Source organism: Amphiura filiformis, chromosome 17 (assembly GCF_039555335.1).
Source record: "Amphiura filiformis chromosome 17, Afil_fr2py, whole genome shotgun sequence".
Lineage (NCBI taxonomy): Eukaryota > Metazoa > Echinodermata > Ophiuroidea > Amphilepidida > Amphiuridae > Amphiura > Amphiura filiformis.
This window is the reverse complement of record NC_092644.1, coordinates 37,957,446-37,982,680: the sequence shown is the minus strand read 5'-3', so window position 1 is coordinate 37,982,680 and position 25,235 is coordinate 37,957,446. Positions and strand designations below refer to the sequence as shown.

Genomic DNA, 25,235 nt, shown 5'->3' with positions numbered 1-25,235 from the left:
TGGAATTTCCCTTTTTTATTACCTTTTCTCTTCCATTTCCTTTTGAACTCTACAACTACCCCAGTTTTGACCTAAACGACCACTAGTATGACGTCCCACCCCAAATATTGATTTAGTAAATAGGGACCAGTGGTACATATTGGCCTCCAGGTTCGACAAACTATGCTCTGATCAGCTTGTAATCGGCAGGACTCATAACATCATGGATAGATATAGAATAGTTTACAAATAGCTTTGTGTACCACCTACGCGCACAGCGCTTTGCATATTGCTTGACTGACGCACACTTTTGTGAATTTACGCAGGCGCCAGTAGGGAATAATTGATGCGCACAGTAACAAAAACTGAACTATTCTCGCCTATTACGAGCTGATCATAGCGCTTTATAAACAGCCCAAAACTTTTGTACACATTCTATAGTGTTTGTTGGCAAAACTTCTGGTGGTCACTTGTTCTTGGTCTATGTTTACTTACATGTTTGCTTCCTCTTCTTCCTTTGTCCTAGCAGCTTGCGCAGCCTTCTGTTTAACAGATTCCTCCTTCATGCGGTCTGCTTGCTGTGCAGCAGACTCAAGATCAGCAAAATTAGCCTTCACCTTCTGGGCTCCAAGTCCTTTCCTGGTTCCAAGCTAAAAGCAATACAAGCAAATGTTTTTATACCGTATGTTCAATGGCATTGATTTTTACACATAATATCAAACCAGGACAATGATGGCATTTTTTTAGATAACCATGTTACTATCATCCCCAACTAGCCATGTAGCAACCATGTAGTATCGATGAAATCTTTTAAGGTGTTTAAACACCCTTTTAATTATCACATTAGCACCTTTGAATAAGATAGCTTCAAATATTTAGTTTGCAATACTAAGGCTGAGAATAGATGATGATGAAAACAAAATATTGTTGTGACACCCTCCTGCGGGATTGAAAAAAAGCTGGTGCTTCTTCAACTTGGATTTAAGACCAACAGGGATATTCCAATTTAAATCCATACATCCCTATGGAAGACATGACCTTAATGTCCCACACAGGGAGTGTGAATTTCAGATGGGGTCATCTGAATGGGCAACTCCATTGTCTTGTTTTCCATAGGGGGTACATGGATTTCAACTGGAATAGCTATGTTGAATACCAACATCATTTTACAGATATGTTTAGCAATGATGTACTTACACCTTTCTTTGCACTCTGTGGTTTGCGTTGTCCAATGGTTGACTTCCTGGGCTCAGGTTTTGACAGAGCTTGAGTTGGGGAAATACTCAGTGCAGCCTCTACATTGGGCCCCTTAGTTGGATCATCATCTAGGTAAACAAACAGTGGGAAAAATTTATCACATTTCCTTGCCTTACTCCAGGAAGAGACCTAGGTGAAGGCACCTCTGGGGTAATGATAAGTGCTGTCAACTTCACGGTAACTTTTACAAGTACAGTTTTGATTAGAATAACTATAGTAGACAGAAGACCATTATAAGGCTGCATTTGTTTTTGCCAACAATGTTGTCAAGCAGCATCCAGAGAGTTCGATAAAAACACAGAAATTGTTCATTTTTCTCTCAATCAAAGTAACATTTGTTTTTTACACGAGTCATCTTCACAGAGAGCAGAGTATTTTGATGTATTGTACAGTTTAACACTCCAATATGACAAATCCAATACACTCATGAAATAAACAATATCAGAACTAAACCTTTACTTTTTTGGTTGCCATACCTTGGAACACTTTTAAAATATCACCGAATATATAAAACCTAACACACCTCATTCACCCTTTCACTACACCCTACTCTATACAAACACACCCTTGTTTGTAAATATGTTCAAAAGAGGACCTCAACTTTACGAGGATCTAACCAAGGACTCACACCCGTTTTTAATCGACACCGTGGACCTCACACAGACACACCAGACAACTTACTATCCAACTGTGACCCGTCCTATACCTCCTATGGGGGACCTATCTTATATGCATTTTTGCATCATTAACGTCATCCTGGTCATAGTAACAAACCGAGGTGTGTCCTCGTTGTATGGTGTGTATCCATATGTAGGTCCTCATTTGGAGGCATTTACAAGCGCACCCCCACACAGAAACATACATCCCGGAATTAAATTTCATTCCACTTACCAACTTTTTTACCGTTTCCGTTTCCATTTCCATTTTTAATAGGCACTGGTTGGCTGCTAGCCTCACTCGCTGTTTCTAATTGTATAGAATTACTTGCTGATTTTACTACTGAAGAAGGTGTTGACTCTGTGTGTTCTTGGAAGAAGTCTACTTCTTTCTCTTTGGGTGATTGAGCGTGGGCTATCTCTGATATATGTATCTACAATGAACATGGGCAAGAAATAATGTGAAAGGTTAACATTGGAGAATGAACAAAATCACTTCTTTCAGTATGATGCAGTGGTGACTTGATAAGAATTCATTTATTGATTTATTTATCTGATGATTGATAATTTAAAAATACAAATAGTCAGCAGAGTAGATAGCAGTGGCTAACAAAATATAATTCAATCAATATATGATTCAAACTCATGAAATATATACAAGAGCCAACTTTCATAAAATTTCTTCCTTACAAATAATTTTAAATCTGTTTCAATAAACAACAACAACATTTAGCAATTTAGCAACAACAGCAACACAATTTGCAAACTGAATTGGAGAGTGTACATTTGCTAATTTAAAACACAATTTAAAAAGTTGTAACCTGATGCAACTATGAAGAAAGTCAAGAAACTACTACAAATGTCAGATTTCAATCCATACAACATAATTGATAAACATTTAACAATTTCACTGCCCATTTGAGCTGGGAAATAAATATGTGTGCAGTACAAGATAACTGTCTAAATTGTGAAACAAAGTTCAGTTCATTTCAGTTCAGATTGATGATTTTTCACTAAATGCTTACAAAATAACAACAATAAATGATAGATAAAGCAGATATAATGAGTGAGGGAGTCAGGGGTAGCGCTAGGCTGCATTTTGGGGTCCCGGACTCACCAAAATACAGTTTGGACCCCCTACTTTTTAAATTTTCTGCACGTTCAGGGGTCCCTGCAGACCCCCAGATTTTCAATCTAGGGCTACCACACACATACTATTTATGCTGCATTTGTGCAACTCTGACTCACCAAACTCTACTAGGGACCCCTTACTCTTTTTTTTTCTGCAAGTTTGGGGGTCCCTGTGGACTCTGGAGTGTTTTGTTCTGGCGCTACCCCTGGAGGGAGTTACAGATAAGGCAAATAATAAAATAGCCTGTAAGCCTGTAACCCCTAGTAGGATACTGAGACTGATTCGATGTGAGGAAGGAATAATGGATATTAGGAAAGTATGCAACATAATTGTCCAGAATTAAAACATCATATCAAATCAGTAACCTGTAAGTGCAAAAAAAATATGAATGTCAAATGCTAATAAATAAAAAATATAATGCTAAAAAAAATTAAGTCAAGCATGACATGCTCATGGCCCTTGTGGCCAAGTACATGTAAGCAAAAGCTACTTTTAAAGCAATATTGTAACATGTGCTGAGAAAGATGCCCTCAATATTTAAAAAAAATCATTATAATGTAATGTACTTTAATAAACTAATATACCCTGCAAAAATCAAGACTTTACGTCCTGTATTTGTGACAAAATCCAAAATTTTGAAGAAAACCACGGAGTACATTGTTTTTAATCATACAATGAAAATATTTGTCAAACATGTATGCCATGTTTGTAACACTGTATATGTTCATATTAAATCAAGACAACTGAGCTCAGTCACAAACGATGCGGTGATATACATTAGCAACATAGGCACTGGAATTACTATGGCAATTTTCTTTGGTTTGCCTCATTTATTCGGCTTAACATTATAAAACTATTTTTTAATAGAAATGTTACAATATTGCTCTAATAATTGTGAATTAACAAAAATAACTAATCAAAAGAAAGAAAAAATACAACAATATCTCAAATGGCAAAATAGTAAAAAAAGATGGAGGGATAAAAAAAAAGGTTTGTTTCTTACTTCTTTGAGTGCATGCCTACTTACATCTGTACCATATTTCCTCATAGCTCCTATAGCTAGTTTATTGACTTTTTCTTTGTACATTCCAGCAGCACGGCTGGTGTATTTCCGGTGGGCATCTGTTGTAGACACTCCATGTTGTCTGAAGAATGCCATCTATAACAAGTTATATAGTCATTAAATGATGAATGATCATATTTCTCGGTCAAGTGTTGGGCTATTCCGTTTAAAACCCATACTACCCCTGTGGATGATTTTGGAAATATCTTCCACAGGGGTGGTGTGGATTTCAAATAGAATAGACAGTTGGGTAACTTCCATTTGAAATACTCACTCAGTTGTGGAAGATATAGGTAAACACATAATACAGATGGAGTATGGGTTTCAAAATGACTAATCCTGACCAATTACATTTGAAAAACATACTCCCGCTGTGGAAGATATTTCCAAAATCTTCCACAGGGGTAGTGTGGATTTCTACTGGAATATCCCAGTACGAAAGAGGGCTGTGTAAAATGTCAATATTCTCCCAGTTTTACTGCCCTCACATAGGATAACCATATTTTGAGACCAGTCATAGCAAAAGGTACTTTACAGGAAAATAATAATAATACTTTCATGTATTGTTAGGTAGAATTTGATCAGCTCTATTTTGAGATGTCTCTTGTCAAAATTGAACCATGGCATTCAGATTGTTTACATGAATAAAAACAATGACTTGTTTTTGTATTCGTTATTTATTCATGTATCATTTCATCCACACTTCAAAATTACTTCCGTTCCTTCCTCCGGAATGTGTGATATTTGATAAGATTAGAGCAGAACTGGGCTACATTCTTAGCATGATTGTCTGCAGAAAAAGTTATACATGTGGTTATTATAATACTCTCAATCTGGGTGTAGCAATATTGTCTAAATATATCTAATTCATCAGTGTACATGTAGTCCAGTTTCCTGTAAACTGAACAAAGACCTACATGTATATTCATGTTGAAGTTGTAGAGTACTTCCACCAAGATTATTTTTTCAACAAAGATACATTTTTGTGTACATCCATGAGACTCACATTCACAAACTAGTACCCAAGATCAAAATAAGAAAATGTAAGCGAGGTGGGCATAAATATAGTTTGAAATATCTAAAGTTTTACACAAATAGCTTCATTGAGTAAGTATTGCTAATGATAGGTCTTACCGCATTGGCGTTTCCACCAAGCTGCATGGCTCGTAATTGTAGCCATGTAAATACATCAAGTTGTGTAGATCTGAAACAATCAATCAATGTGTAATGAAAAAATGGAGAACATATAAATATGTGAGTGACAACTGGAGTGAAAGCAAAACAACAAAAACTCTCTGTGGACGGCCAATCTTTTTAAGATTAATGCAGAAAGACAATGACTTTTAAGCTAATAAATGCTGTTTTAACTGGAGAAATATTACATTGTATCCTTTACTATGAGGCTATCATTGAAAAGCTTAGTATTTTTGACTAAAATACTCATGTTGACATGTTATACAAGGACTAGACAACAACACATACATGCTTATATCACTAGTCTGTGACAAAGGTATGCTGTGCATCGCATGGGTTTTCATACATGTATCATAGCTTCATACACAGACATATATATGGCTCAAAATATGCTAAGGTGTCATATTGGGCTATTCCAGAAATTAAAGGCACACCCCCTAAAGAAGACATGGGATTCCCAAAAATTTTCACCATTTTTTGCTCTGGGAATTCCCAAAAAAAATGGCCATTATTCTCACAACCCTAAAGAAGACATGGGAATTCCCAAGAAAAAGACGTCTTTTTAGGCTTGGGAATTCCCAAAAATTTTGGCAAAAATTTGCATGTCTTCTTTAGGGACACTGGGAATTCCCATTTTTTTACACATAATTTTTTTCAAAAAGGGAATTCCCATTATTTCGGATATAATTTTGGTATGGGAATTCCCAAAACATTATGGTACAAATTTACATGTCTTCTTTAGTCCCCTTTTGCCTTTTTTTAGGAGTGCAAATTTTCCTCCAAAAGGGCTTGTAATTATTCTGGAAACCCTAAAGAAGACATGGGAATTCCCAAGAAAAGACACCTTTATAGGAGTGGAAAGTCCACCACTTCCCAAGAAAAATGTCCCCTTTTTACCCCCTCCCCCGGTTATTATTCTTAAACCCTAAAGAAGACATAAGAATTCACAAGAAAAAGACCCCTTGTTTCTTTTTAGGAGTGGACATTCAGAATAGGGAATTCTCTAGAATAAAGAAACTATTCTTGCAAATATCATATAGGGTGGATAAGTTAAATTTTGGTTCAAAAAGTACACAATTTTGTTCTTCTCTTATTTACCCCATCAAAACTTCTTGTATTAAAACCAATGTGCTAAGAACATTGTAGGCTTTCAAAAAAAATCAAACTTCAATAATGAGTTATGTTGCCTTGCTGAGATACAGCACATATCCTGGAAATCAGGATCTGTGGATACAGTGTGTTCAAAAACGATACATAATTTTAATATATTTTATGACTTTCTCAATCAAAACTATCCAACCAATATCATACAAATGTGCATGAAATGGTATGTAAGATTTGGAATTCCAACCAAATTTAACATTGTGTGAGCACATGCACAACTGGACAAATATCCACATTGACATCAAAATTGCTGATGGAGATGCATGGTTAGCCTATGTAAAATTATCTCATACTAGTATGGGCAGTATAGGTTTATAATGCAGCAAAAATTGAAATGTGTAGCATATGTCATCTCAGGACAAATCTATCATGTATTATGTAAGCCTAATCTAAAAACGGCCTAATATCTCATGACTAGTTATATTAAATTGCTGGTGAAATCTTACAACTAAACTTCATTATGTAGTTGAGAATGAGGTTTTAATAGCTAGTCAGTAAGTTCTTTAATTGCTAGTATCTCAGTATCAATGAACGCCTTTTTAGTTACGACTGTCCTTTTTTAATAATATCGCCAAAATATTAACCCTAACAACGGCCCTAATCCTAAACATAATCCTAACCCTAACACTGATTCCTAAACAATAGACCTAATCCTAAAACCATACTAAATATAAACTTTTAAAAAGAAGTATAGCATGCACATGTAATTTTCAAGTGGGGGTAAAATAGTCCAAAAACAGGGTACTTGAAAGAAATCTTTAAACAACGTGGGACCATATTTCAAAACATTTTGCCGGTTTTTGTAGTAAAAATTACCCTTAGGAATGGAGTAAAAATAACCCCTATGATATGTGGTAGCCTAAATATTACACCTATAGAAGTTTATAAAAATGTTGTAGGGGTTTGAAGTTTCCCCCACTCTGGCCTCTGCCCCTCCTGCCATGCAATGAATAAGTTTGATCATGTTGATAGTTGCGGAAGAGCAACCTAATTGCTATTATTTAGAGGCCTGCCACCAATGTCCACCATGACCAAAGACAAATGTAAGCATGTGCTACTTTCTTGTTCCAAGCAATGCAATTAAATAATATTTTAATATTATTTAAAAGAGGGAGCATGTTCATCTCTTATACTTCCACTTGCCTGATCCTGAGCCTGGGTCCCCTCGCCTCGCCCTCGCCTCTTTTCAGTCATTCTACTCCATTTCAAGGCGTGCCTAACGACTGGACCTTTTGACCACTTATATATAGACATTCCTGAATAGTGCAACACATGTGACATGGCCTGTCTGTCTTGTTGGTGGTCGTCCTAATTGTCTCAAGACATCGAAGTCATTCTGGTATAGACTTGGAATGGAATGGGAGTTGTTACTATGTGGGGGCAATTTAACAATATACCCAAACCATATCAATTGCCCAAAATTAAATCACAACAACAAAATGGGATGTTTTATTTCAGGCTGATATTTTTTATAATATAAGTGAAAAACAAAAATCTTCACCGTCTCATCTTGACACATGTGCTGGGCAGTCAGTAGAAAGACCTTGCTACATGTAATTCTATAATCGTCCATATGACAAACAACATATATCATATCAGTAGAGTCTCTGGAGCTTCGGAATCCACATTGTTCCCCTCTGAGGTTGTCGCCATTTATTATGGTTTACTGGTTCAGAACCATCTTGCAGAATACTCTCCATCTCTCTGGGATGGACAGAATGATTGCTCATAGTTGGCTGAGTCTAGTTTCCCCTGGGCCTCAAGGAAGAACAGATGATTAATTGTGTTTTCAACTGATTGAGTGTCCCAGGTTAAAGAAGAAATAAAGCAAACAAACAAAATCCCCCTCCTTGAATCCTGGGTGATAAGACCCTTGCTCCTTTCAAATGCCAGGGCCTTTATTTCCCCCTTACTTTTTGTAACCTAGTGACCTATATTTCATGCATATCGATCAATATTTGAACCAGTTTGGAAAACTTATGCCTCCGCACCAGGCTGCATGTCAATTTAGGTGAGTCATATTTTCACATATTAACATTCTGAAGCTGAAAGATCTATAATGGTACAGGGTGTCTCCCCCACCAAAAAATAAAAACCAGAACCCTCATTGCGCCCTCTTTTTCTCCTATTTCTGAAAAGGTGATCAAATATATTTTGGTAGGTAAAGAAACCTTTAATCGTTAGCTTAAATAAACCAAAATAATTATGACGATAATGTCCCCGTTTTTCACTCGGTACACGAATGAGGTTTGGCTTTGGAATGGTCTGCAAGATCACCAGATCTCTGTCACACCGCTTGATTTCTTCCATTGGGGCAACATCCAAAGCGACGTCTATGAGCGAGGATCAGCTAGCCTCCAACTCCAATATCTTCGCAACCGTATCACAAGTATGGGTATGCAACGCGATTGATGCAATGAGGACCAGGGCGGAAACAGGTATTTGTCAAGAAGGCAACCAGGTAGAAGGCAGAGCAGCACAGTAAATTCACTTCAGAAGAACCAAAGACAACCCAAACAGCCCTTTTCAGGGCTACCTTTTATCCCAAAAAGAGAAATGACTTATGTTGTAAATAAAAAGAAAGCAAGAAACAACAAAGTAAAAAAGTAAGAAACATAATTAACAAAGGCATAAATAATCAAAAAAATAAGTAATTACCCCACATCCATTTTGCCCACAATTATGACACGTAACAAATTCCATAGCCCATAAGCCCACCGGTAAAGCCAATTCCCTAAATAAAGTTGTTATTTTATAAAGTTATCATTGAGTAATGTTTGATATTCATGCATTATATTTGTGTTCATTTTTAATCTTTGAAGTAGCCAAACCTCCTCCGTGGACAGAGGGGAAAAGGTGTACATTTCTTAAAAACAGCATATTTTCAAAAGTTGTGAGCCGATTGAGGGGAAATATTTTTTTTTCAATTTATTAAAGCTAACGATTAAAGGTTTCTTTTCTTGCCTCAAATCTACATTTCCTTAAAATTACTGAGATGTAGGTAGTCATAGAATATGAGAAAAAGTGTGCCTATACATGTATATGGACAAGGTTAACATTTTGTCATTAAATTGCCATTTGTTCAAAATCCGTAGAATTTATGTTAATATTATATTATTGACCAATTTGGTATTTCTACAAAGCCTTATAATTGTTTTCAAAGTGACGTAAAGAAGGCATTTTCACTCTAATAGTGTCCAATTACCCATGAATTGCCCTTATTTATAATATGATGAGAACAAAATATTTTAAAATTTTCAGGCAGGTATATTTTTTCAATTATTTTCTTTAATTTGAAGAACTGCTGTCATCAAACAGGACTTGTGTCATCAACCATATTTCTCTATTTTAGGTGTGGTATGGCTCTGAAGGGCCAAGACAAATATTGGAAACTTGAAAAACTAATTTTCCATGATCTGTGGGGCACTCTTGACATTTTGTGGAAAATTGTTTAAGCTTTAGCATCCATAGCACTAGCGTTGGGCTGAGACAGGCATCTGCTATCTACTGAAGATAGCAACATTCACATACTTAATACATGATTTTCTTCACTTGTTCCATTGTACTTTTGTATTGTTTACCTGACACTGCTATGGGTTCTGGAATTGGTCATATTTGGCCATCTAACTTTACCTATTTTTATTTTGTTGTTCAGTTTAGCATGTCTGCATGCTTAGTACACATTATGTTAGTATACCTTGCACTTTTTCTTTCCAATTCTGAAAACCTGAATGGCTACACATGGAATGCCCAATCTATTAACATGATGAAGCTGCCAATGTTTGTGATTTTATTATGAGTCAAAAGTCATGTACTGGAGGCATAGCTATTAAAGCAGACATTAAAGGGGTGTTTCGTGATCCACAGCCTCATCCCCTCACTTTTCTCAAAAAAAGTTGAGATTTTTATACCACTGGAAACCTCTGGCTACATAATGTTTATGTACATGTACAGAAAATTTCTTGCAGATTAATTCTTTTCAATAACAAAACATTGTCAATTTGTATTTTGTTCTGGTTTGAAACAGAACAAAATTACAACACAGTGGCCTATGGAGCAGTGTTATACACATAATCATGCATAACTCGCAAACACAAAATCGGAATCAACTGACATTTTGGGGAAAAGCTTTTTTTCATGGATATCTACAGAAAAATGTCATAAAAGTATCACAAAATACTTCTTTAACATGACCATATCCTTGCTGACATTATCAACGCTATGTTGGGCGCAATGGGTGGGACGGGGAGAGACCTATTTTACCGTAGTTAACATTTGAATGGGAGCCTGTTTAAACAACTGTATACGTGGTGTCCCGCCTATTAGGGTTAGGGTTCGAGTTCAGTTCATTATTGATCGGAAATTATATAGATATTCACTGGTAATAAATACTATTTATTTATTTATTTATTTATTTATTATTCATTAGGCATTTCAACAAAAATATACAGCAAAATTAGACCAGCAAGCAAGGGCTGCCAGGGCCCAACAAAAGTGGCAAATAAAGCACTGACATCTAAAAGATGAGTGGACCCCACCCTTGCAAGCTGGTCATGAAAATAAACAAAGTATTGCACTATAAATACACATAAAAATTACAAAGATTATTAACACATTAAAAGTACAATTTTTTTTTAAAAACAGCACTATGTTAAAACTAGAAGCATGAAGCCCCAAGATACAAGAGACACAATATATTGCACTTAGCCAAGCAGGAAAAAACACACCACAACATAATGAGATAATGCCCCCCCTCCCACCCTATCACCACAACAAAACATAGATGGCACCAAGGATTAAATTTCTTGAATGGACTGAAAGTAGTCTCTCAAGTGGGATTTGAAGCAGTTAAAGCTATTGCACAAATAAATATCAGTGATGTGACGGGGGAGGTCAGACCATTTTTTGGGGAAGCGTTGGATGGAATGATAAAGAAAAGCATCCGTTTTGGCTTTAAGATGGTGAAAAATAAGGTGATCGGGATGCCTACTATTTGGACGGATTTTATTTAAAGCAGGCATAGCATTGCAGCAGTCAACATTGAGGAGGCATTTGGAAACAAGTGAAATGGACATGTATTCACGCTTTGGGACAAATAACTGAGGTCAAGACGCTCCAAACGAACATTGTACTCCTCCTCGCGACGCTTCTGATGGAGAATAGCCCTGGTGGCTGTCCTTTGAACGCGTTCAAGAGCATTTTAAGACGCTTTGTGTGGGGCATCCAGACAGGGAGCAATAATCGAGGATGGGCAAGACCATGGTCCGATATAATTGGAGGAGAACCTCTGGGGAGATTCCCCGCCACATGGCGAATAAAACCAAGAAGTTTGTTGCTTCTTGCTATAACATCCTTAACATGAGCATCCCAATTAAGCTTATCTGAGATGATGACACCCAAGAGGGAAGATTATTTACCTGATCAAGATTGATGTTGTTAATACTATACACTGATGGATATGAAATGCGCTTACGAGTGATAGATATAAATTTACATTTGGTAGGATTCAATTGAAGTGAATTACGAGACGACCATACTGAAAGCTTGTCAAGATCCATTTGTAAATCCCTTACATCATTAGCATTGTAAATAGCACGATAAAGAAATGTATCATCAGCAAATTGCCCGATACCAGAGGTCAAGTGCTGGCCTAGATCATTGGCATAAATGGTGAAGAGCAGGGGCCAAGAACAGAGCCCTGAGGAATTCCAGAAAGGACCGAGACCCAATCAGCACTCTGCCCTCTAAAAGTAACCCTCTGAACACGACCTAAGACAAAGGAACTGATCCAGGCAAGCAGTTGACCTCTGATAGTATATCATAGTATATCGTGTGTATATGCATTTTATTCCGTAATCATAAAAAGACGCGTAGCACAGTGGTCATGGTGGTATAGCATCTGACCCATATAGGTTGTCGATTCCGAAACCGGGTGGATCCTTGGTAGAATTTTATATATTTCGTTTCGTTAGGCAAGAGGAAATAATAATGGCATTATGTGGAATTTAACCTCATAATACTTATGTACATGTATGATGCAAATGTTAAATACAGAAAAAAAATATTGTGGATGGGGAGCATGACCTAGTGGTGTTTCCATTCAAATACTCAGCTCAGACAAATAAAGATTACACTCAAGCAAGAGAAATGAAGACCTATAGGTTCTATAAAAGATATCCCAAGACTTGTTATAAGGAAACTCCGTAAACTTTACAAGAATAAAGAAAAATGGATAAATTAAATAAAAATACTAGTAGTCGCCCGAGTTAGTATTTACAAAAGGGGTGGGGAAAGTTCTTGATTTTAATTTGGGTAGGGGTATGCAGCTGGGATTTAAAAAAACTAAAACAAAAGAAAACAAAATTGATGAGGAGACCAACATTCTTTTTATTATTTCTGTTTAAAATTATGGTAAATTTGCCCAACTATTTATAGTAGTATGGACAAAATTGTACAAAATTTGCTAAAACAATAAAGAATTTTTTAGATTTTAGGAAAACATTGGAAACACCATATGCACCTCAAGACACAAATTTAATTATGGCCCAGAGAAATGCCAATAAACCTGAAATTCACCCTAAATCGAGGAGGGGGCACTCGCTAAAATGGGGATGTTTAAGTGTGGCCACATTGACCCTAGTTCCAGTAACTGTAACTCAGTATCTTCATTTATCATTAGGACGTTATTAGATACTGATACAGGTCCGTAGATGTCAGTATGTTTATGATAAAGACTGAAGTCTTGCTTGCAGGACTCCTTCTCACCCAAATGACCCCTTATTTGTTTAACTGAACTCCTTCTCATCCAATGACCCCCTTTTTGTTTGCCTGTCACCAAAAGATTCCCTTTTTCACTTTTGGACACATTTCTGATAATCTCTCACCGAATGCGGGACCCCGACATCTTTTATACTTATTTTTATACTTTGTAAATACTAACTCGGGCGACTACTAGTATTTTTATTTAATTTATCCATTTTTCTTTATTCTTGTAAAGTTTACGGAGTTTCCTTATAACTTTAACAAGTCTTGGGATATCTTTTATAGAACCTATAGGTCTTCATTTCTCTTGCTTGAATGTTTCCTAGTCTCATGGAAAGACTGAGACTCCCCCCCCCCCCTCCTTTTTTTGGTAAGATTTTCCCCAGTCTCATGGAATGACCCCTTCTTTGGACCTTCAGTCTCTCAATTAAGACCCCTAGTGGAAAGGTGGGTACCGAGATGTGCAGCAGATTTGCATAATTTCAGCTATTAACTTTGGGTGTGTTTCAGTAGATATCCACAAAATGCCTATTCCCCAAATTTTAGTTGATTCCAATTTTTCGTTAGTGAGTTATGCATGATTTATATGTATTATACATGTAGGCTCAGTATGCTACTTGTTATTTTGTAAACAAATACAAATTTGACATGTCACATGGGGGAAAATGGGAATTAAAACGACAAACTATTTAAACTATTTTAAAGTGTTGACACATTTTGACAAAATTTTGACATTTTTGGAAAGTATTTTTGGGAAAAAGTTGTACAAATTATGAAATTCAGTGAAATCACTCAAAATCTATTAAAATATTTTTGAAATTTAACAGTCCTCGATGTAAATGGTATAAATTTAATGATATGTAGTTAAAGTGGGTGTAGCTGGGATGAAAAGCATTCCATCATATGAAAATTTTGTCCTTTCAGATTGAAAAAATAGATTTTTCCCCAAAGCACCTACAAATTTTAGGTCTTTAAAAAAAACACATACAAATAATAAATCACAAGAAAAAATATGTAATCGCAGGAAATAATGTGAAATAACAGGAAAAATCATTACATTATGATTTTGTTTGCAAATTATTGTAAAAATTAGCCAAAGTTGTTAGTTTCTAAATCACTGAAAAATATATAAAAATGAAAAATAATGTAAAATCGCATGAAAAATAAATGCAAAATATTTTTTAAACACCTTCAATAATGTCGCTCTCCTTGGAACAACGACATGCGATTAAAAAAAAAAGTCCCAAAATATAATTAATAGTCTTATTTGGTCAATTTTAGTTTCCATTTTTAATATGTACATGTAATCACCAGATTGTAATCACCCTATAAAAATAAATTTTCTTGAATTAAATTTGACTGGAAAAAAATGATTAAATTTCATTGTCATTTTGAGAAAAAGCCCACAAATTATTTCACCATAATTATAGTGTGGAATTTGTAAGTGTTTTTTCATATTGAGATTGAGGCTTTTGCTTGGGTACACTCATAGAAATGACTTGTTCGCCTTGTTGGCGCAATTCAAAAGGAGTAAGTTTGGACAACTTCAATATAGTGTAAAAGTTGCCAAAACACAATTCATTTTAGTTATCCGAACTTAAAAATGCTGAAAAAGCTCAAAAGTTCCGTCAACTAATCAACTTTGTTGGCATTACTTAAAAAGTTGATGTAAGTCGTTGCGTCAAGTTTCTAAGTAATGTCAACTTCTGAATTCAAGTTCAGGGAACTTAGAAAAATAAAAAGAACCAATTAGTTGAGTTATTGTAACTCGAACATGTAAGTTGATGTAACTCGTTCATATTATAAGTTACTGGTACTTATTGTTTTGAGTTATTTCAATTTAGTACTTTGTTACTTAATTCACGTAATTTTGGATCATCTTCTGCACAATTAGCAGTATTCAAATATTTATTTTTGTAATCAGTGCAAAATTTTGTATACTGTAGCACACCTCTAGAAAATTATGCTATAAACCTAGTTTTATTTTCTGAGTTGTAACAACTCAATAAAGTAAGTGCAAATGAGTGCGACCAACATAATGATATCGAGTCAGCGTTACTCAAAATTGTACGCGTTGGCATTACTAGGAAAGTTGACGCAACGTCTTACATCAACTTACTGAGTAATGCCAACGAACAATTTCTATAAGTGTAGAACGCAATTCAAAAGTATATTTTAATATTCAGCCCTGATCTTCAATTTGTCCATCAAGACCTGTTCTTGACATTTCACCTATGGCCAAACCATCTCCATAAAATACAGCAAGTTAAATTGGTTTACAAAGATCTACAGGTTTATATTGATTTGAACAAAGTTAACTAGTCAGACAAACACTTCAATTAATTCACATCAATATAGAGAGAAATGTACGATATATACGGCCTAAAACCCCAGTAACCATGGTAACCCACTATAAAAAAAATTCAAAAAGTAGCATGCTCAAGAAGATACAATGTATATCCAAAGTGGTATATCCATGCAAAGCTGTGCACAGCACTGAATGTTTTATCTTAGATAATCTATGGTTTTATCAAACTTTGAACATGTACACTGTATAGCATGTATAGTCATGATAGTAATGCTGCAGGCATCAGGCATATAGACCAGATATTGGAATACATGGGTCAAGGTCATATTATGTAATAGTTTCTACCAAGGGTTTCTGCTGTCTAGCATGATCTGGTTAAATCAGGGATCTACTCTCACATCCCTGGTTAAATTTATGTAGCATTTATATTTTTGCAGAAGTCTGGTTTTGAAACTTCCACAATGCAGACAAATGTAATGTCCTTGCCCCTTGAAGTCTTTTTAAATGTTGGGCAGTACAGTGGACACAAAGTTAAAGTCCCAGGCCTACTTGATTTATATAAGTTGATATTTTAATACCACAAAATATTAACAGGCAAAATAAAGAGTTGAAGTTTCTGAGATAACACATTTTGTCTTGTTTTGTGTGTCTTCCATGGGGTAAATTTGCAAATGATTGAGTTATAAAAGTGCAGGAAATTATTGAAACTGCCCCCAAATAAAGCAATATTGTATAAAGAATTTTTGAATATGGTTAAATCGCATGACGTATTTTATAAAAATGGTAAAATACCAAGTAATATTTCAAAGCTTCCCAAATAATTATACACTTGTAAGAAATTTACAAAAAATCCAAAAAGTTGTTAAATGGCATATGAAAATTTAAAAAAATTGCAAACAATTGTAAAATCACAGGAAATAATCTAAAAACATCCTAACATTTGTAGAATTCGGGATATATTTTTAAAATGTCCTAAAAATTGTAAAAACACAGTAAATATTTCAAAATGGGCAAAAAATTAGTAAAATGGCAGGAAATCTTCAAAAATTGCTTCAATAATTTTTCTAAACAGAGTGAAATCGCAGGAAATATTCAAAAATCGCCTTAACAATATTTTTCAAAAAGTAAACTCACTGGAAAAAATCTAAAATCGCAACACATTTAGAAAAATAAAAGTGGAAATATGTCAAATACGTTAACAAAATGATTTCCCATTTCCCCCATGAAACACTCCCGGTCGTTACACCTCTGAATAAGGGGGCAGGGCAGAACAAATTTTGTGTCAAAGGGGTGTGCAATAATTATGAGCCGGGGGGGGGGGATTCCAAACGGCTTGCCAAAAATCGCTTGTCCCCCCTCCTCTTGGCCCGCCAAAAATCACTTGCCTCCCCTCGCCCATAAAAATCTTTGCCCCCCCTTTTGGGGTGCTAAGTTTCAAACCTTATGGTCTATATACCTGTTGCGAGCGCTGCGAGCAAGAAGATTTGCCTATTTAAGCATTTCCGTGCCAAAATCACTTCCCCCCCCCCTCGGCTTGCCAAAAATTGCTTGCCTCCCCCTTTTGGCTCGCCAAAAAAAATTTGCCCTCCACCCAGGGCTCATAATTATTGCACAGCCCCTAAATTTTTAGGCTTGGGAATTCCCAAAAATATTGGTAAAAATTTGCCTGTCTTCTTTAGGTACACTGGGAATTCCCAATATTTTTAAGCATTTTTTCTGGCAGTGGGAATTCCCAAATAAAAAGGGCAGCATATTGAGGCAACCCTAAAGAAGACATGGGAATTCCCAAGAAAAGTACCCCTTTTTAGGCTTGGGAATTCCCAAAAATGTTGTCAAAAATTTGCCTGTCTTCTTTAGGGTCACTGGGAATTCCCAAGTTTTTTAAGCATTTTTTTATCAAAATGGGAATTCCCAATTTTTTTTGATAAAATTTTGGTATGGGAATTCCCAAACATTTTGGCAAAAATTTGCATGTCTTCTTTAGGGTCACTGGGAATTCCCAATAGTTGTAAGCATTTTTTTATCGAAATGGGAATTCCCAATTTTTTTGGATAAAATTTTAGTCTGGGAATTCCCAAAAGTTTATGGTACAAATTCACATGTCTTCTTTAGGGGGGGTGCCATTAATTTCTGGAATAGCCCATTATAGCCATATATTTTGACATCTTTTTTTAAAAATAATAATTATAGAAATGGAATATTTGCTAGTTTAGTGGCAAGTTTAGGTAGTAAAGACATAGCATACACAATTTAAGTAAAATCCTTTCACTCTAAATAATAAAAATAATAAAAAATAGCTGTAAAAATGCCTATTTTTACACTTTTATTTGTAACATGCCAAGAGATGCCTTTTTTCAACAGCTTTTAATTTTTTTTATGGATCCTTACAGAAATTCATGTGACCTGTTTCCCAAAATGGTGCAGTAAACCAATCAAAAAAACAGAAAGAGGCATTATGAATTATAAGTTAACAGATCAAAAAAGATTTAAAAGTTTGCCTTATGTATGTTACTATTGTCTGTCAAACTTTTGATTGATTTTGAAGTCCCTCAGTTTTTTATAAACAAAGACTTGAAGCATAAACTAAAGGGTAAATCTATTGTAAATTACTTCATTTCTCCATATTATAATCAATTTGTAAGTGGCTGCCATCTTTTTTGAACATATAACAATTTTAAAATTTTTCTTGAAATGTCTGTCAAATAGTAACATACGCAAGACGGTGCTGTAATTCCTGCTAAACTAGGGTGATACAGCTAATTATGCTACATGACATAGCATTTAGCTCCACCTAGCTTTGTGGCACTATCACTTTGTGAGGAGATGCTTTTTTGATGACACGATCCATTGTTAAGTGTTGTCTGTCAAACATTTGTACATAAGTAACATACGCAAGATTTGTATGTGTCTGTCAAAAGTAACATACATAATACGCTTAAAAAATTAAAAATCACTTGATGTTCACATTATGATGATAGTTTAGAGTTTATAAAAGTGTTTTAAAACATGTGATTTATAAACTGCATGTGATCTTTATTCAATTTCCCATCTTGAACTACTGTTTTTGCCAAATTATTATTCTGTATGTTACATTTGACAGACATCTTATGTATGTTATGGCTTGACAGACACACATATTTTATTTATAACAATTTATCCTCCTTATTGTAATATTTGGACACATTTTTTTCCACAATCAGTTGCTGTAGGTCCTACACCTAAATAACCACAAAATACCTTATGTAATAATTTATAAATTTTTATTTGATTGCAGAAAATCATCAAAATTGTGTCTGTCAAATATAACGTACGCAAGGGCTAGAAAATTGAATTTGTGAAGTAAATGGTCTATAACTTATCTTTCTTTTAGTGTATTATGAACGATATAGATGTGCATACTATAATTTAAACCTGGTTGGAGACCAAAAGAAAAGAGCTGGAAAAATAATTGTGTGTTACACTTTTATGACACCTTAGCTTATTTTGAGCCATATGGCAACCGACCAGTCAGTTCTTAGTCTCAAACTGATAAATAAGCATTACTTTTGCAATTCAATCACAATCAGTCAATCATGTGATATTTTCAAAACAACCATACCCCGGTACCTGATAAATGTGACATGTACTCCAAGGGCTCTGTGTACAGCGGAGCAGTCAATGCACAGAAAAACACCATAAGTTACTGATGCCCATGTTGGGTTCTTGGCTCCACAATCAAAGCATTGCTGCAAAATATAAAAACAGAATTTGTTATCTTATCAGAATGAGTGAAAACAAAATGACATGACATGACATTGACAGTTTTTGAAACAGCCCGATCGATAACACTTATTGCATTCTACAATGTACTTCCATTGAATAGGCACATCAGGTCACAAGTACTACAATCAAATTAAGTATTTCTTGGCCAAACTGGAACACTGTGAACACTAGTGGCTCAGCGATAAACACACACGAATATAGCACGGTACAGAAGAAAGTATGTATACACACGCCTTACACTGCGTACACGCTTAGTACACTACATGGACGCAACACGCATGTTCCAGTTTGGCCAAGAAATACTTAATTTGATTATAGTTGTCAGCAAAATTTTAGACTGTCCAAAATAGGCAAATATTGCTCAAAAAAACAGTTGACTCATCGAAATAACTTTCATCCAAATTTTAACATTAACAGAAAATTAAATAACCTCCAGTGCAAAAAATTGCACCGCTGTTCGACCAAAAAACCATATAGCAAAGCACTCTAGCATTGAATACATAAACTATCGTGTGCAAATTCAAAGTAATCCTCACGCCGCGACTAAATGAATGCTATAGCCAAAATAATTAATTCTCGATCATGAGAGCCAACTTGGGTAATGGGTACGCACAGTTACTTGCGTCGAGCGTACTACGCAAATACCGGTGCTTACGGCGCAAACACAGTGTATTGATATCATCATATAGTGATGTGCGCCCATAATCTGAGTAGCACAAGATGGCGACCTCCAGTAGTAAATAAACCAGTGTTATCTAATAAGAATATTAGATCTTTGTGTTCTGCGTAATCCATCCTGATATGTGTTCATAGTAAACACAATATGGTGATCAGAAGTGACTGGAGAAGAAGTCACAGCTGTTTTAACCGCTTGTAAGTGGGAGAATAATCCCAGTAAAATTCGCACGAGTGAAAGGTGCAGAATTTTGAAGGCATGCACGACATGTCAACGTATCGCAAGTCATGCAAGTAGTAATAAGGGTATATAGTAAGCGTCAAATTTAAGCTAGAAAGCTTAATAAATAGCCTTGCAAGAAGTTGTAAGCTTCTTAAAAAGTGGTAAGACGCTGTAAGCTTATAAAATAAAACTGAGCAGGCTAGTAAAAGTAAACCTGTCTGTGATTAAAAAATCAAGTCAAGTTACTGATTTTGACAGGAGCGCTTCGAGCGGCTTTCTTGATTTCAGCTAAAAATCAAGCCGGTGGCGCGATCCCTTAGGCGAACAAATACACGCTCAATTACACACATCAGTCATTTGCGCTCCGCGGCTTTCTTGATCTCAGCTTAAGATCAAGCCGGATGCGCTTCGAGCGAGTCAAATACACACGCATGACATACAACGGCCTTTCTTGGTTGGTGGTCAAAACCAAGATTCCTGAGTTTTCAGGAGCTCGCATCAGCGCCTTTCTTGATTTTCGGGTTAAAATCAAGTGCGCTTGGAGACAGCGATTTAGAAATTAGGTGAATACGTACACAGTGAAAACACAAATAGTACAGCCATGGCCGATCAGGTAGTAGTAGCTAGTCAAATAACACTCTCACAACCAGAACCATTGGTTTTAGAGGGAATCTCTCTGAGAATTGGAAAAATTCAAACAAAGGTTTGAATTGTTTAGGGTGGCATCAGGTTTAACGGAAAGTACCGATGCACAACAAACATCAACATTTCTCCACGTAGTGGGTGATGAGGCTCTGAGCCTGTATAATACATTTGAATTCACAAATGAGGATGACAAAATGAAACTAGAGCCAGTAATGCTGAAGTACGAGCAGTACTGTGCGCCGAAGAAAAACGTAACATACCAAAGGTACTTGTTCTTTCTCGTCATCAAGATGCAAATGAAAATATTGATCAGTATGTGACAGAGCTCCGTACTCGTAGCCAATCCTGTGAGTTTGATACACTCAAGGATGGACTGATCAGAGACATGATAGTTTTAGGGGTCAAAGACAATAAGTTGAGAGAAACTTTACTTCAAGAAGCTGACCTAACATTGGATACTGCATTAAAAAAGTGCAGAGCAAAAGAGCAATCGCGAAAGCAGGCTAAAGAATTAGTCAAATCCAAGCCTTACATTAAGTATGTCAAGACCAGGAGCCAAAAAGCGGCTCCTGGTCTTTGGTATTTTTGCTGAACCAGGAGCCATTTTTGCAAACCCAGGAGCAATTTCAAGAATTGAAAAAATTAATTAGTTTTACAGGTTTTATCCATTCCAGCATTATTTATACATTATGTGTATTACCAAAGTGTAAACAAAATTAAACCAACAAATTTGAAAAATGAATAATAATTTTTTTATAATTTTTACAGGGTAGACCAAGCTTAAATCATACAAAATCAAAGAAAAAACAATTATAATTATTAAATTTGTAATACAAATGAATAAAACTGACAACCCAGTGACCCACTCTTTTCATGAACTGAACCAGATCAAGAAAATCATGTTCTAAAAGTGCATTTAACTTCAATGAACAAGTGTATTGGGATTCTGGGATTCAACAAGGTCAAAGTGGCATCCAAGGTCAATTTAAATTGCATCTGGACTTTTAATACTTAACTTGCTGAAGACTTTAAGGACATTTTAGTTGCTTGTAAGATGAATTAAAATGCTAGGCCTATTCTTTTTTTTTTTTTTTTTTTAAAAGCAATATAGTGGTTTGTCATGTATGTTGACCTGCCAACTGAGTACAAAACCAGTCAATTATAGTTTTTACTGGTCAATTTAAGCTTTTATACCAGGAGCCAAACACTTGTTTTTAGTGGCTCCTGGTCCATACATTTTTCACTTGAACCAGGAGCCAAAAGGTTAGAACCACTGGGTAAAAATCGCCCGGCGCCTGTCTAATGTAAGGCTTGGTCAAATCAGGTACATCATCACATGTTGACACAGTCAATAGAAATAGAAAACCTAGACCTAGACAACAACAGTCACAAGCTAGACAACAGTCACATCAAAAGTCAAATCCACAACAGAAAGCTGAAAGTTCAAGTTCAAAATGTGGAAGATGTGGAAAGTATCACAAAAACAAAGATGAGTGCAAAGCGCTAAAAATAGAATGCTTCAAATGTGGCAAAAAGGGGCATTTCGCAACCTTCTGTCTTTCTAAAAAGTCTCAAAACAGAAGCAAAGTAGATGAAATAAATGATGAAAGCGATTCAGATCAAGAATACTTTGTTGACATTCATGCGATCACTCATGAGCTCACAACACGGAAACGTGATGAGTGGGTTGTTAAGCTACCAGTCAATAAGCACAATGTTTCATTGAAACTAGACACCGTGCTCAGGTCAACATATTACCTCACTCAGTGTATAAGAAACTGAAACCCAGACCAAAACTGCAGAAAAGTTTTGTGAAACTTAGGGATATTCTGGTACAGTCATTCCAGTTCTTGGTAGATGTAAAGCAGAAATAAAACACAAAGGCAAAACACAAGAACGATCGTTCATAGTCATACCTAACCAAACAAGACAAGGCGTCAAATTTAGACCAGTGCTTGGGTTAAAGGCGTGTGAGTCATTGGGTCTCATTAAGTTAGTTTGGAATGTGGAGGTAGACTCAGTTGAAGATGAACTGACAGATACTGTTATGGAAGAATTTAGCCATGTCTTTAAAGGGCTTGGATGCTTACCAGATACACATACAATACATGTAGATCCCTCATCAGTACCACCAGTACAACATGCTTGTAGAAAAATTCCATTCAAATTGCGTGACAAGGTCAAAGCTGAATTGCAAAGAATGGAGAGTATTGGTGTTATAGTCAAGCAAGAAGAACCTACTGACTGGGTCAGTAGCCTAGTCACAGTCAAAAAGAAAAATGGTGATATTCGGGTATGTCTCGATCCTCGTAACTTGAATAAGGCTATAAAGCGTGAGCATTTCAAGCTACCATCACGCGAGGAGATAATGGCTGAATTTGCTGGAGCAAAGTATTTCAGTAAATTAGATGCCTCATCAGGGTTTTGGCAAATAAAGCTCGATGCAGAAAGCAGTAAACTTACATGCTTTATCACACTCTTCGGTAGATACCGATATTTGAGATTACCATTTGGGTTAAATATGGCACCTGAAGCCTACCACCAGAAGATTCATAGACTGTTTGAATCAATAGATGGGGTAAATACAATGATGGATGACATTATTGTATGGGGAGCTACTCGTGAAGAGCACGATACTACGCCAAGCAAAAGTACTAGAAACCGCTTCTAAAAATAACATGAAGCTAAATAGAAGCAAGTGTGAGTTTGGAGTAACCAAACTGATCTTCATGGGAGATCTTATCACTGATCAAGGCATTATGGCAGATCCAAGTAAGATTAGTGCCATAACCAACATGCCGCGCCTCAGCAGAAAGCTGATCTTCAAAGATTTTTGGGCATGACAAATTACTTAGCCAAATTTGTGCCAGAACTGTCATCAATGACAGCACCTATGAGAGAACTGCTTGATCAGCAGAATGAGTGGATTTGGGGTGATGCGCAAGAAAAGTCTTGGCAGCAAGTGAAGAAAGTGCTTTCTTCAGCCCCTGTGCTTAAGTTTTATAATCCAGACAAACAATGCAAAGTATCTGCTGATGCATCTAAAGATGGTCTTGGAGCAGTCTTACTCCAACAACATAATGACGAGTAATGGGCACCAATAGCCTATGCATCTCGAGCGATGACAAGTGCTGAAACGCGATACGCGCAAATCGAGAAAGAATGTTTAGCATTAACATTTGCATGCGAGCGATTTCATCAGTTCCTGTATGGTCGGAAAGTACAAGCTGAAACGGACCACAAACCGTTGGTAGCTATATTTAAGAAGCCACTTTCTGAAAGTCCGCTAAGATTACAGTTGATGCGCATTAGATTGCAAAGATATGATCTTGAGTTAGAGTACACACCAGGTAAACTGCTATTTACAGCTGACGCTCTCTCTCGAGCTGTAGATATTAATGCATCATCGCATCCTGATGAAGGTATGGAAGATGACATAGATGTTTATGTTGATATGATCATGACATCACTTCCAGTAACCACAAGCTCAACTAAGAAAATCAAAGAAGAAGCTTTGATAGATCCTGTGCTGCAAAAGCTAACTAAAGCCATAATGGAAGGATGGCCAGTACAGAGACTACAGTGTCCAGTAGAAATCAGAGATTTCTGGAACTACAGAGATGAATTGTCAGTGGTAGAAAATCTTATCTTAAAGGGTAATAGATTAGTTATACCTACAAGTCTGCAAAGTGAGCTGTTGCAACAAATTCACAAGGGTCATTTGGGCATGGAAAAATGTAAGCGCCGTGCTAGAGAAGTTATTTTTTGGCCTTGTTTGAATGCTGACATAGATGATATGCTACAAACATGTTCAACATGCATGAGTAACAGAAAGAAGCAACAGGCAGAACCACTGAAATCACATGAAATACCACAAGTTCCATGGGAAAAAGTTGGAATGGATCTCTTCACTGTAAACAGAAAAGACTACTTAGCAGTGGTAGACTATCATTCTCAGTATATTGAGATCTCCACACTTACCAGTACTACAAGCAGAGCTGTAATAAATATAGTGAAATCTATATTTTCCAGACATGGAACACCTGTTCAAGTCATAAGTGATAATGGTCCTCAATTCTCAAGTCAAGAATTTAGAGAGTTTGCAAAGGAGTGGGACTTCGATCACACTACATCAAGTCCTCACTTTCCATCATCTAATGGACAAGCAGAAAATGCTGTGAAGATTATGAAAAACATGATAATGAAAGTAACTAGTACTCGTGAAGATATTTATCAAGCTCTTCAAGTATACAGAAGTACACCTCTGGAACACGGTAAATCCCCAGCAGAGTTACTGTTCAACAGACGTATCAGATCAAATCTTCCAGTAGCTAAAAAGTTACTTGAGAACCAGTCGCCCAGCTCTAATGTGGTTGAAAAGAAAAAAGAGCTGAAAAAGAGACAAAAGACTAACT

At 36.1% G+C, this 25,235-nt stretch overlaps 1 protein-coding gene across 2 annotated transcripts in view; it reads right to left on the bottom strand.

The window, feature by feature from the left end:
* The window catches only part of LOC140137749 (ADP-ribosylation factor GTPase-activating protein 2-like), a 48,672-nt gene that overhangs the window by 20,769 nt on the left and 2,668 nt on the right, over window positions 1-25,235 (bottom strand). Inside the window, exons 2-7 of one of the 2 annotated variants that reach the window (XM_072159515.1) lie at window positions 19,122-19,240; window positions 5,222-5,291; window positions 4,028-4,183; window positions 2,128-2,326; window positions 1,177-1,304; window positions 475-629 (exon numbers count right to left, since the gene is read on the bottom strand). In XM_072159515.1, coding sequence (XP_072015616.1) covers window positions 475-629; window positions 1,177-1,304; window positions 2,128-2,326; window positions 4,028-4,183; window positions 5,222-5,291; window positions 19,122-19,240 — 827 coding nt within the window. The remainder of the gene's footprint in view (window positions 1-474; window positions 630-1,176; window positions 1,305-2,127; window positions 2,327-4,027; window positions 4,184-5,221; window positions 5,292-19,121; window positions 19,241-25,235) is intronic. The other variant, XM_072159516.1, reaches the window with a different exon arrangement.